Source organism: Triticum dicoccoides, chromosome 4B (genome assembly GCF_002162155.2).
Source record: "Triticum dicoccoides isolate Atlit2015 ecotype Zavitan chromosome 4B, WEW_v2.0, whole genome shotgun sequence".
NCBI lineage: Eukaryota > Viridiplantae > Streptophyta > Magnoliopsida > Poales > Poaceae > Triticum > Triticum dicoccoides.
The window spans coordinates 644,955,232-644,968,196 of record NC_041387.1 but is presented as its reverse complement, the minus strand read 5'-3'; the positions used below and the strand labels follow the sequence as shown (position 1 = coordinate 644,968,196).

The 12,965-nt window shown below is 43.6% G+C and overlaps 1 protein-coding gene across 1 annotated transcript; it reads left to right on the top strand.

Annotated features, from left to right (window-relative positions):
* Positions 1-8,135: 8,135 nt before the first annotated feature.
* On the top strand, positions 8,136-11,892 carry LOC119291993 (mechanosensitive ion channel protein 6-like). Its single transcript, XM_037570805.1, has 5 exons — positions 8,136-10,016; positions 10,363-10,486; positions 10,577-10,870; positions 10,997-11,199; positions 11,332-11,892. The coding sequence occupies exons 1-5, from the start codon at positions 8,188-8,190 to the stop codon at positions 11,612-11,614; spliced, it is 2,733 nt and encodes a 910-aa protein (XP_037426702.1). The 5' UTR covers positions 8,136-8,187; the 3' UTR covers positions 11,615-11,892.
* Positions 11,893-12,965: the final 1,073 nt, after the last annotated feature.

Below are 12,965 nucleotides of genomic sequence, written 5' to 3'. Positions count from 1 at the left end.
AGATTCAAAAAAGACGATAAAGGATCTCTGCTTTACTATGTGCTATTTGGCGATGTAGAAATAAGATAATTTTTTAGAATAAAAGGGTGACTGACCCTATTGTTTTGATCAAACTAATGAGTTACTGGATTGTGGAATGGTCTATTTTGCAGAAAAAAGAGCCACAAAAAAGGGTGCTGGAGCTAGGAGCAAAACTACTAGAGCGAGTAGCAAGTGAAGTATATGCAGCACCGCAGGGGTGGATGATCAACGTGGCATGACTGGAAGGATGAAAAAAAAAACCTTCTACCCGACGAAGCTGCTTATTCTTCATTATGTTTTTCTCTTCTAGTAGTTGTCTTTTGGAAGCATGTAAGATATTCAAAAATGTTGGTGGCTGGATCTGAATGTGGTGGAGATTAGCGTGATCCTCGTAGGTGTGTTCCTTCCTTACTTTGCTCTGGTTGCCCCTCCCTGTGGAGGTCTAGATGGAGCTGAGAGGGAGGATTTATCTCGTGTTTTGTTTTCTGCCGTAGCCTGTTTAGGTTGGATGCTTAGGTTTTCATTAATGAAAATCGAAAGGGGGAAACACTTTTTTTTATCAAAAAAAAATCTTTAAAGAGGGTGTACGCGGAAAAAAAGGTGTTCGAATTCATAAGTAGCGGTGAGATCTTTGTACTCACCGTCAGCTTGAATGTACGCGGAAAAAAAGGTGTTCGAATTCATAAGTAGCGGTGAGATCGTTTTAGCAAGCATTTTTTTCCCCTTTCTTTGAAAAACAGCTTGAATGTCCGCTAACACATAGTCACCTTGTCTATGTCTCTCTATTCCCCCAACTTGCATGCCGAGATCGAATCACGATCTTTTGCATGAGTGGAAGAGGGCGCTCCCGATCATTGGTGACCCATGGCACGTCGTTGTGCAACGGCACCCACATATGTGAAGAAGAATCCACGTTTTGGTTCTCTCCGACCGATCTCTGAGACCGATGGGCGACGCTAAGCCGACCTGCTGCTTATGTACCTAGTGTCCATTGACTGTTGTTATATTCCATCTCCACGATCATCCATCGGAATCATGGTCGAGATTAGGACTGTAACCGAGAAACGGGCCTAGTGCTACTACTTTTCTGTTGATTCTGTATGCACTGACCGCGTGATGCGCTTGAGGCCGGTCGGGGAGATATATACAGCCGAAAGAAGAAGAGATCATATGCTAAAGCAAGCGTGTGCATGCATATGCATGCACCCCACCCAATGCTTTGAACCGATCGACGATGCCACGATGGTGCCCATCTTTTTCTTTCCATGGACCCGAGATTAGCACTACCATGATCGACACCGATTGCACTGCTATCATTATGTACTACGGAGTAGTTCTTTTCAGTAAAGCGTCTTCTTGATGGACATGGCATGGTAGGAATATATGAGTAATGCTACACGTATAAAAGGATACATGCTTTTACATAAATGTGAGTTTTGATTGAAGATTAAGAGGGAGAAGGGGCCCACCCCCATGAAAATCACAAGAGGAGAGGTTAGTTAGTTTAAAAAGATACTAATCAGCGTGTAAAAGCATGTAAACCTTTGTATGTTTAGCATTATTGAGAATATATAGTAGACTATTTTCTCTTCTCTTTTGTAGGCACCCAAAACTGCTGACGCGCTCCCACTTTCGCGCCGCTAATCTCTGACGTGACACTTGACGCGCCGCGCATCCAAATCTTAACGGAATCGGTTGCCTGCAATTTTGGGAGGTGTCACTCACATTTAACTAGCCTTCGGATTTGCTTCTAAGGCTGATTGTAATGGGGAGTATCATGTACTAGTATAATACGTATGATACTACTATCTGATAGTGCATCCCTAATGCATAGTATCATATATTAGTATCATGTAGAATTTTATTTATTGCCATGCATGACAGATAGTAGCATAGCATTTATTATGATACGGTATCATGATATGATACTCAAAATCCTCTTTTTCTTCATTTAATTCTTTGACACCTCATCTAAATTGCCTAGTTGGCATGCATGGTACTACCTATAATACTACCATTACGACCAGCCTAATGGTTGTCTTTATTTTTTATTTTTGCGGGTGTCTAAATAGTTGTTGTTTACTCTTGCTGCCATACTAATTGGGCCTGCATCCATGCGGGAGGTGTACTAATGGCATGTGCCAACTCATGAGACCACTGCCGCTAGCATTTTTTTTACTTAATGACTATTGTAGATAAAATATGGTAGGGAGTGCCATAGGTAAAATTTGTGTAATAATATTACCTAAATGCTTCATAGTGCACGAGCACTTTTTATGAAATTGAAGCGTCTGCGCTACGCGACAAAGAAACCACACCAGCGGAGTAGTACAGATGCCTGCTTGTCGGGTCACGTCAGAGTCTATTTTGGAATTGCCCGTTTTGAGGAAATGGATCCAGCAGTTAATGCGTTTACTGTTTTGCCTTTATTTTTGTTTCAAAGAAAATTCAAAAAGCTATAACTTTTAAACCGCTCGTCGAAATTCAGATCCATCTTCACCGGTGAATTCTTTGCGACGAGTTCATTGAAACTACATACCGCATGGGTATGTTTCGACGAATTTTTTTTGATGCCAACTTTAGCGCTATATAGTGCAACTTCAATAATGCATTGTGCAACTTTAGTACTATATGGTGTAATTTTTTTTCAAAACCAGTTTTTGAAGCTATATGATCTAACTTAATATGACGATGCAACCTAGCAACCATGACAACTTGATGTGCAACTAATCTACTGCCCCAACCAACTACGTAGTAGTCGATGTGCAACCCTTGTCCCTACTCATGGATGTATAGTTCTTTTTACAGTTGACATACCCTGCCCCACCTCCCTTACCAGCGATATGTGCAACTTAGTCCGTTGTTCGAGCCAACTGTCTATTACTCGATGTGCAACTCCTTCCCCTCCCTACTTGTGGATATATAGTTTCAGTTAGCGGGGGTAACAAATAGAGTTGCACAAAGTATGCTAGGCAGTTAGCCGGAGCAACATATGAAGTTGCACATCTAACATGCATGGATAGTTGGATGGTGAAAATTCAGCATTCATGAGGGTAGTGAAAAGTTACATATCCAGGTAGTAAAAATTGCATATAAACATGGCGTTAAAGTTGCACATCCCACTAGAGGGGTGGTTTGGACCGAGTGCTAGTATGAAAATTAAACATCCACGGGGTATGAGGAAAAGTTGCACATCATTGGTAGACAGTTGGTCGTGGCAGTATCCAAAGTTGCACATCCACTGCTAAACAGTTGGCCGATGCAGCAAACAGTGAAAGCACAACCATGGGAAAGGGGGAAGTTGCACATCAACTACTAGGCAGTTGGCCTGGGCAACACATGAATTTGAACATCTCACTAGAAAGAAGTAGTTTGGGGGTGAAGGTGTTATCAGTGAAAATTACAAATCCATGGGGTAGGCGGAAAGTTGCACATCCACTATCAGGTAGTTGCACATTGACTGCTAGGCAGTTGCACAAAACAGAGACTAAATTGCACAAAAATTTTCGTGAAAACATATTCATGCGGGATCTAGTTTTAAAGAGCACGTCGCGAATATTCCAACGGTGAAAACAGATCGTAATTCCGTCAGGCGAATTGAAAGCTATGCCCTTTTAAATTTTTGAAACCACAAATTAAATGCACAGGAGAACAAAAGCATGTACCGAGAAGATGGTTGTGCTGCCATTTAATGCGTATGAAAAAAGTAATTAGATGACAAAGGTTTCCTATTTAACAAGGGGGAACAAAAAAATTCCTAAAATGACCGGCCGCTTGCTAACCATACCAGGCGGCAGGACGCTGGCTAGACGTGTCCATAATATTATCCTTAAACGAAAAGCATAACAGAGCATCGACGAGATGAAACATTAAACAAATGCAAACTTGAAAAAAATGAGTAATTAATTGAGACATTGATATTGTCAAAATAAGAAAAATGGAATAAACAAGTTAAACAAGTGATGACAGAAAAATGCGCACAATTTGCACAGAATTAGACCTTTTACATATATGCAAAAGCAAGCATATAGTAGTATAATTTTAAGATTATGGTTGTGTGCATCATGTGACGGCTGGGCACTCCCCTTTTCAGAAAATAATAACAATTTTTAAGACACCAATACGATTTGCACACAAATTAAATAAATTATAATTATATATATCTATGTTATATGTAAGGTTCACGTTGAAAATTAATTATCTTTCCACTAGTACGAAAACTCTTATAAAAATTTCACATTAGTGGCGTCGCTAATTTCCGCGACCCTGACGCTATTTTCGCAAAATAGCAGAGGCGTCGGAAATTCCGTTATCGTTGTTGTTATCGGAATATTACAGGCATGCCAAAGAACATCAAGGTCGATAGTGTGTGGGCTCCAACAGATGAACCACCACAGACGTACTAGTGGCGTTTGTGGTCCCTAACGCCATTAAGTTTAGATCAGTAAGTGGCGTCAACGCGATGACTGAACGCGGGGAATATTTTTAACGTTAATTGCAGCCCCCGCCCCCAAACCCACCCGACCTTTTCTTCACTGCGTAGCCGTCACCCCTATACTATCCAACATCCAATTCATTCCACCCCTATCCGCACCACCACCACGCGCCGCCACCGCCGTCATCCTCCACCCAGCCGCCATAGCCGTCGTGCTCCTCCAAGCGTTACCCGGGGAACAAGATGAAAAATTAAGACAAACACACACTTTTAAAAAGGTATAAGGAAGAATAAATTGAGAGATTGATTTATCAAAAATAGTAAAAATGAAATAAATAAAGTAAATATGCATGATAAGAAAAATACGCAAAATTTGCACAGGAATTAGACCTTTTACATACATGCAAAAGCAAGCATATAGTAGTATAATTAAAACAAAAGCTGCAAAAGAATGGTGTGAATGTCAACACAAAAACTGGAGATGCCACCAAAAATTTGCTATGGTGTGAGGATGAAATTGCCATGACAAAAAAAACACTAAAAAGTCGAGTTGCCATGGGGAACTATCTAAATTTACCACAAAGGTAATGATTGATTTCCCATGTCAGACGAAGAGAGCAAAATTCCAAAAAAAAAGCGATGTGAGTAAGTACAAAGTGTTATATGGTCCATCCGAACTTTAAGAAAAAACTAAAATCCTCACAATTTTTGAAAAAATGTTTGCACTAATTACATGGGAAATTTAGAAAATCCTTACTTATAAAGGTTAGTTGTGAGTTAGTGGTGAGTTCATATATGGGTCCAACATCCTTTCCAAATAACAAATACACGCATCCCCACATGTGAAACTAACAACCTTTCAAGAGACAAATAAACAAATACCCTATTTTCATGTGTGAACAACTTTTTTTATAAAACACACAAATAACAAACACAAAAGTGTGACTTCAACTCAAAATCGATTTTGGTTTTAGTTTCCCTTCCCAACCTACTATGGTCATTTGAAATTCGCAGACATTGCATGCCTCTCACCGTATTTTTGCTAATTTTCTAATAGTAAATCACACAACGGCCACAAGGACATTAATGTTACTTGACCACCTCCTAAGTCAGTGGCTCTGTGGCAAAGCGCGGGCATCATGCTAGTAAAATCAAAAGTTTGTAACGGTCACATGGAAAAAACTAAAAAATATATGTGTTTTATCATAACATTATATATTTTTAAAAAGTTACATTGTTCACATGGCAACAAATAGAATTTTGTTCATATAAAACATGGCAGAAAATTAGGAAATTATGCCATCGTCGCATGGCAGAAAAAATAAATAAGAAGTTTGATCTCTAAACAATGGCAAAAGTAGAAAATTGCCATGGTATTTAACAAAAGTTTTTGCATGTTAGATATCTAAAATATAATTTTGCCACGGTATCTAACAAAAAAGGATTTGCCATGTAATGTACAAATAATACTTCATGATGTACAATAAAATTACCATCATTATGATCCAAAAAGAGCTATATAACATAAATTTGCCGCATTCCATGTCAAAAATTTCACAAGGAATTTGTTCACCAAAAATCATGGAAATAAAAAGAAAATTCTATTGCAGGTGACATATAATATCTGTATTGGGGACATGGCAAACTTTCTATTGATGACATGGCAAACATTTTTTTACATGGCAATTTTGTATTGGTGAAATGGCAAAATTTCGATTGGTGACATTGCAAAAGTTATAAGATTTTTTTCCATGGCAAAACTTTAATGAATTATTAACCTTGCCACGCAAACATAACAAATTTTCTCTAAACTTGCCATGTGAGCATCACAAAAATTTATAAATTTTGCATGATTTATCTAAATTTTTGTGAGACAAGTCGAAAACCTTTTGAAGAATTGCAATGATTTATCGATGATACAATTCCAAATTTGCCATAATTTTAGATGCCAAAAAAGGCCTCCAATTGCCATGATAACAAAACAAAACAATTTTCTGCAATTGCCATGTTACGGAACAAAAAGTTTTCTACAATTTGCCATGGGAGTAATATCAAAGATTGCTATATGAAACATGGCACATGAACCTAATAGTAACCATAGCATGAAACTGGCGGAAATGTCATGTTACCGCTGCTCGACCACACACCAAGGAATTGCATAACACCAACACGCCGCTACCCCCGCTACCACCATAGCCAGATTGACGGCTTCGACCGTCGCGAGAAAGCAGCTGTCGCCCATGCTCCGCCTACTCCCCTAGGCACGCTTGCTCTGACCAGACTCACCAACCAACGTCAGGCCTATGCCTGCCTACCCTATGCAGCGGATAGAGGATTAGAAGGAGGGGGAAGAGGAGCCGAGAGGCTCAATCACCTAGCAGTACCGCCGCCGATGCGCCACCGCGGGAGGCCACACCACAATCATTTTGTCGTAGGGGTTAGAGAAGGAGAGGCAGCGAGCGCGTGAGTCAGGACCACCGAGCCGCCGCCAAGGCATTCGCGCCAGGCGCGTTGCAACCACCATCGGCTGGGTGCCGAGCCTTACGCCGACGAGCCAGGGACCCTGCTCATCACGCCTCCTTTCTTCCTTATCTTCACCGCCACGATTACACCTACCTCGTAGCTCGCCGCCTCCAGCCGTGGTGTCGCCGCCACCCGAGCCTCCATCGTCACCCGCCTAGTCACCGGCAGAGCCCACCTCGTCGCTGAAATCGACAGTTGCAGCAACAACGTAAGGTGAGTGATATGGGAAACCGGGGGAGAGAAAGAAGTAGACAAGGGGGAGAAAATATGATCCCACATGGGAATAGAGAAGGGTGCACAAGGGGAAAAGAAAGGATTTTGTTCGTCTCGATGTGCAGTTCCAACGGCAACGAGCGGGTTCACGCCAAAATGTTTGATTCCTAACGTTCGTTCATTAGTATTTGGGAAGAAGAAAGTGACTGGAATGAAAAAGAAAGGCAATTGCCAAATGATGTGGTTAGGTATCAATCGACTGGGACTTAATCTAGTCTTAATTAAACAGCATAACATCTAACATGTATGAAAGAGATCTATCTTTGATGGATTTGCTCGGATCTCGTCGTTGGTCGTCTACATTCGTGTGTCTTCGGTTTGGATCCTTCCGATCTATGTTATTTTTCATCGTCGGCGGTTGCTGTTCTGGGGTGCTGGTCCTATGGGGCCTTAGCATGACGACTTCCCGACTGTCTACTACAACAAGTCGTGTTCGGCTCCGGTGATGGAGGGGCGATGACGGCGGCGCTCCTTCGGCTCGCTTCGGTGCTCGTAGTCGTCGCTAGGTGGTCTACAAATCTGGAAGTAATTTTTATTTCTGGTATTCGTTGTACTGCCATGATTGAAGATGAATAGATTGGAAGTTTTTTCAAAAAAAAATTGTGACATGTATGAAAGAAAAAAGACAAAAATATGTATAATCCAATGCAAGATCCCACGAATACTACCAACTGAGACATGACCAAGTCTAAGTTGGCGAGATTTAGCCAGACTGATTGCTAAATAGGGAAACGGAATCTTCTTAGCTTACCCTTCGATCGTGTCCAAATCCGAACCATAGAATGCCACGTACAGGTGCTCAGCATGCGTGCGGTGCTGTCAGCTTTCTGCTGCTCCACGTCGTTCTCCATCGCCTCGTTAATACCACACCACCTTGCAACGCAACCCAAGCAATTTTGCCGCGAAAATTCGTGCGTGTGTGTTGGCCGTCGGCGATGGACCAGGTGCAACGGAAGAGCATCCTGAGGTCAGCCAAGCCGCTGTCGCGGACGCGGTCGGAAGAGCGGCCCATGCTATCCGACCTCGGTCAGCGGCGGGAGGTGGTTCTGAATATCGATGGGAACGGCAACGGTCCCGGCGCGGACGTCGTCGGAGCGGCGGCGAAGCCTACGGCTAGCAGGACGATGTCGACTGCTACCAGCTCGCCGGCCCAGGGGTGGGCCGACGCGAGCTTCGACTTCTGGAGGAACGAGGGCGGCCCCGCGCGCCGCGTCGACGACTTCAGCTTCAAGAATCGGCCGGCGTCACCGCAGCCGCAGGCATCGTCTCCTTCGATCTCGCCCAAGAAAAAGGCGGTGGAGGCCGGCGAGGACCCGCCCACGCGCCTCATCGGGAACTTCCTCCGGAAGCAGAAGGCGGCCGGGGCCGAGCTGTTGCTCGACCTCGACATGGAGATGGACGACATCGGGAGATCGTCACACTCACACGCGTTCTCATCCAATTCCCGGGAGCAGGAGGCGCCGCGTGTCTCCTTCAAGGACCGCCAGAGGTCCTCGTCCTCTTCATCCGGCTCCGATTCCGATACCGGCGGCGGCCCTAGGTCCGCCGGCGATGACGGAGTACGCAACACCTCCACTCCCACTCCAGCGGGACCGAGACCATTACTGCGAGCCAAGACGCGCTCCCGGCTCATGGACCCGCCGCCGCAGTCACCCGCGGCCGTCGACGAGGAGCGCAAGAAGTCGTCTGGCATGCGCCCTCCCAAGTCCGGCCAGTTTTCTGGGCGTATGACCGGCAAATCCGGCCAGTGGCGCAAGTCGGGCCCCATAGAGGAGGAGGAGGAAGACCCGTTCATCGACGACGACATCCCCGACGACTTCAACCGCGGGAAGCTGGACGCTCTCACCATACTGCAGTGGGTGAGCCTGGTGATCATCATCGGGGCACTGGCGTGCAGCCTCGCGATAAGGCCGCTGTCACGGAAGCGGCTCTGGGAGCTGCACCTCTGGAAGTGGGAGCTCCTCGTGTTGGTGCTCATCTGCGGTCGCCTCGTCTCCGGCTGGGTCATCCGGATCGCGGTCTTCTGCGTGGAGCGCAACTTCGTGCTGCGCAAGCGCGTGCTCTACTTCGTCTACGGCGTGCGCGGCGCCGTGCAGAACGCGCTCTGGCTCGGCATGGTGCTCGCCTCCTGGCACTTCCTCTTCGTCGAGAACGTCCACACCGCAGTGCTGCCCTACGTGACCAAGGTGCTACTCTGCCTCCTCGTCGCCACGCTCGTCCGCCTCGTCAAGACGCTTCTCCTCAAGGTGCTCGCCTCGTCCTTCCATGTCTCTACCTACTTTGATCGGATCCAGGAGGCGCTCTTCAACCAGTACGTCATCGACACGCTCTCCGGGCCACAGCTGGTCGACGAAGACTACGTGATCGCCGAGGTGCGCGAGCTCCAGCGCGCCGGCGCAGACATCCCGAAAGAGCTGCACCCCGCCTTGCCAACCAAGAACCTGTCGGGGCAAAGGGGCACCCGGGTCTCGGGTTTGATTTCCAGGGGATTCAGTCCGCTGTCCAATGAGAAGAAGCGGCGTGAGGCTGATGAAGGGATCACCATTGACAAGCTCCATAGGCTCAACCAGAGAAACGTTTCGGCATGGAACATGAAGAGGCTGGTGAAGATTGTTCGTTTTGAGACGCTCGCCACAATGGACGAGCAGATCCAGCAGGCAACAACAGGGGAAGGGGCTGAGTCAGGGACACAGATTCGCAGTGAATATGAGGCGCAGCTCGCCGCCAAAAAGATCTTTCATAACGTAGCCAAGCCGGGATCCAAGTAAGCATTTCTGCTTTCAGGTTACATCATTTTATATTCCTATTGTCCAGGCTCTAGGAATTTTGAGCTCAAGAAATAGACCTATATAGTACAGACTGTACAGCATTTTTTTTTTAATTTCATAAAAAGCATGCTACATAATTGTTAGACAACTTTATAGTGCACTTCCGTGTCCAGTGACAAACTGTCAACTACAAAAGTGGAATGACAAATTATAAAACTTCACAATAATACTCCCTTTCTAAAGTAATATAAGATCGTTTAGATCACTACTTAGTTCTCAGGATTGTGACAAGTAATTTACTAATTCTGATTCTTAATCGTAAATGTATAAATAATAATGCAGGCACATATACTTGGCAGACATGATGCGCTTCATGAAGCAGGAGGAAGCCATCAAAGCTATGCATCTTTTTGAAGGAGCACAGGAGCACTGTAGGGTCGGCAAGAAGTCTATGAAGAACTGGGTGGTACTGATCTTATTATTGACCCTGCTATCTTAGTTGCATCGACCATCAAGATGTCATTTCTAACGTTATATCATATGGTTCGTTCTGTAGGTGAATGCATTTAGAGAGCGCAAAGCTCTTGCCCTAACACTTAATGATACAAAAACAGCAGTTAACAAGCTCAACCAGATGGCCAATGTTGTTGTTGGCCTCATAGTGTTTGCTCTTTGGCTTCTAATTCTCGGTGTAGCGACGACACATTTCTTTGTCTTCCTCAGTTCACAGCTTCTTGTGGCAGTGTTTGTTTTCGGAAATACCTTGAAGACGATTTTTGAGGCAATTATCTTCTTATTCGTGATGCATCCTTTTGACGTCGGTGATCGCTGTGAAATTGAAGAGGTTCAGGTATTGAATATATTCATAATGCATCCTTTCGACGCCGGTGACCGCTGTAAAATCGGCGCTACTTTTTTATGTAATCGGATATTACCTTGCATTTGTCAATTGACGTTGTAAGCATTTGAATTTCAGGTCGTTGTGGAGGAAATGAATATCATGACAACAATCTTTCTTCGTTATGATAACTTGAAGATCTATTACCCAAACAGTGTGTTGGCCACCAAACCAATTTTTAATTTCTACAGGAGTCCTGATATGGGAGAAGGAGTTGACTTCTCTGTCCATGTTGCCACCCCACTGGAAAAACTGGCGCTCATGAAGGAAAGAATACTACGGTGCGTACCAGTTCTTCTGTCGTCTCAGTTTCACGTATGTTCACAAATTGGGAAACACAGTGCCATTTGCTACTGATCTTTTGCCACATCAGATTGGACTAATAGTAGTTTTCTTTTCTTCCTATGATCCAGTTACATTGACAGTAAGAAGGAACATTGGTACCCCGGTGCGATGGTTGTCCTCCGGGATGTGGATGACACCAACAAGCTAAAAGTGTCGATATGGCTCCGGCACACACTCAACTTCCAGGACATGGGGATGAGGTTCGTGAGGAGGGAACTCGTGCTCCAAGAGATGATCAGAGTCTTGAAGGACCTCAACATCGAGTACAGGATGTTGCCCCTTGACGTGAATGTGCGAAACGCGCCCCCTCTGCAATCCACAAGGATGCCGACGACATGGAATTATTCATGAAGTGGCGGGGAATCCCGTTATGAGAGCACAGATACAACAATTACCGTCTCTATGCTGTGGTGAGAACCAGCAGCAACCATATCCAGTAGCTAATTGAGCAGTCAGTGTGCATGCAGCTGCGGCGACCATTGTAAGAGTGTGTTGTGTGGTATCAAAAGCTTTAATACACTCCAAGATAGGCATACATATAGTGGCCATTTAAAATATTGAAAGCAGTCAACTATATAGACAGAGCAATGCTACACTTACGATTTGACGATTACAGATTCTCGTGGTTATCACCGAGCCCCACCGAGAAATTCAGAGGGGGTTAGTGGGTGGTTAGTTGAGGATCTCATCCGTAAGTTACACCCCTTATGATTATGCTCTTAGGTCTAGCAGTTTTTTAGTATACATAAGCCTCCCGTGTTAGCACTTATCCTGGCATTTCGTATATGCAAGTTTTGTTTGAATTGCACATGTATTTTAGGTGATCAATTAGCTTGTCACGCAGTTGTACGTGTTAGGAGCCTTGTTACGACTGGGGTTGTAGGCGAAGATGGTCATGATACATCGCAGTTTGCAGAGCTGAAACGTGAAGCTATGATGAGAAAATTATCATAGAGACCATGACAAATATAATTTATTGTTCACATCATGCTATTTTTTTTTCAAATATCAAATTTATTTCCATGGAAATTTTTTGACATACACTATCTTTTGTAATGTAGATATTTCCATGTAAACACTACAATTTTTTATACATTTGCCATGATTAATAGAGGAATCATTTTTTTTCTTAGTATGCATTGTGAAACAGACATGTAGTTTCATAGCCTGAGCTCATATGAGCTCGGGTGAACAGTAAAATCAGAAGAATTTTTTTTGTAAATAATTCAATTTTTTTGAACTTTTAAAGGGACAAACATTGACAAAGTTTGCAATGCTTGCAAATTTTCATCAGGAAATGTCATTTGTAGTAGCCCAAGTTTCCTGTTGACTACTACCAAGCCTTAAACCTAAAATTGGGACCTGATTTTGAATAGCAAAATGAAATATATTTTTTCTATAATGTGTATAATAAACTGCCATCATGTTCAAATGGATCAGAACTTAAAACTTAAGAATTCTGTTTTAAGCTAGGTCGGTACGAGTAGACCACACCGTTATGAAGCTAAAAAATACCAAAACTTCAAAACACATAGAATAAAACTTAACAAATTATGTTTCAACATAATTTCCATTGTTGCATAAAAAAGATGGCAAAAAATATTGAAAAATAAATTTATAAAATGTCAAATGAAAGAAATTTGGCATGACATGTTCACATAATTTGCCACTGTGTACAAAAAGAATTTGCAATGATTTTTTC

Coding starts and splice junctions, on each gene's coding strand:
- LOC119291993 (XM_037570805.1), top strand. CDS start 8,188: ATGGACCAGGTGCAACGGAAGAGCATCCTGAGGTCAGCCAAGCCGCTG. Junction 10,017..10,362: donor GTAGCCAAGCCGGGATCCAA/GTAAGCATTTCT, acceptor ATAATAATGCAG/GCACATATACTTGGCAGACA. Junction 10,871..10,996: donor GTGAAATTGAAGAGGTTCAG/GTATTGAATATA, acceptor TTTGAATTTCAG/GTCGTTGTGGAGGAAATGAA.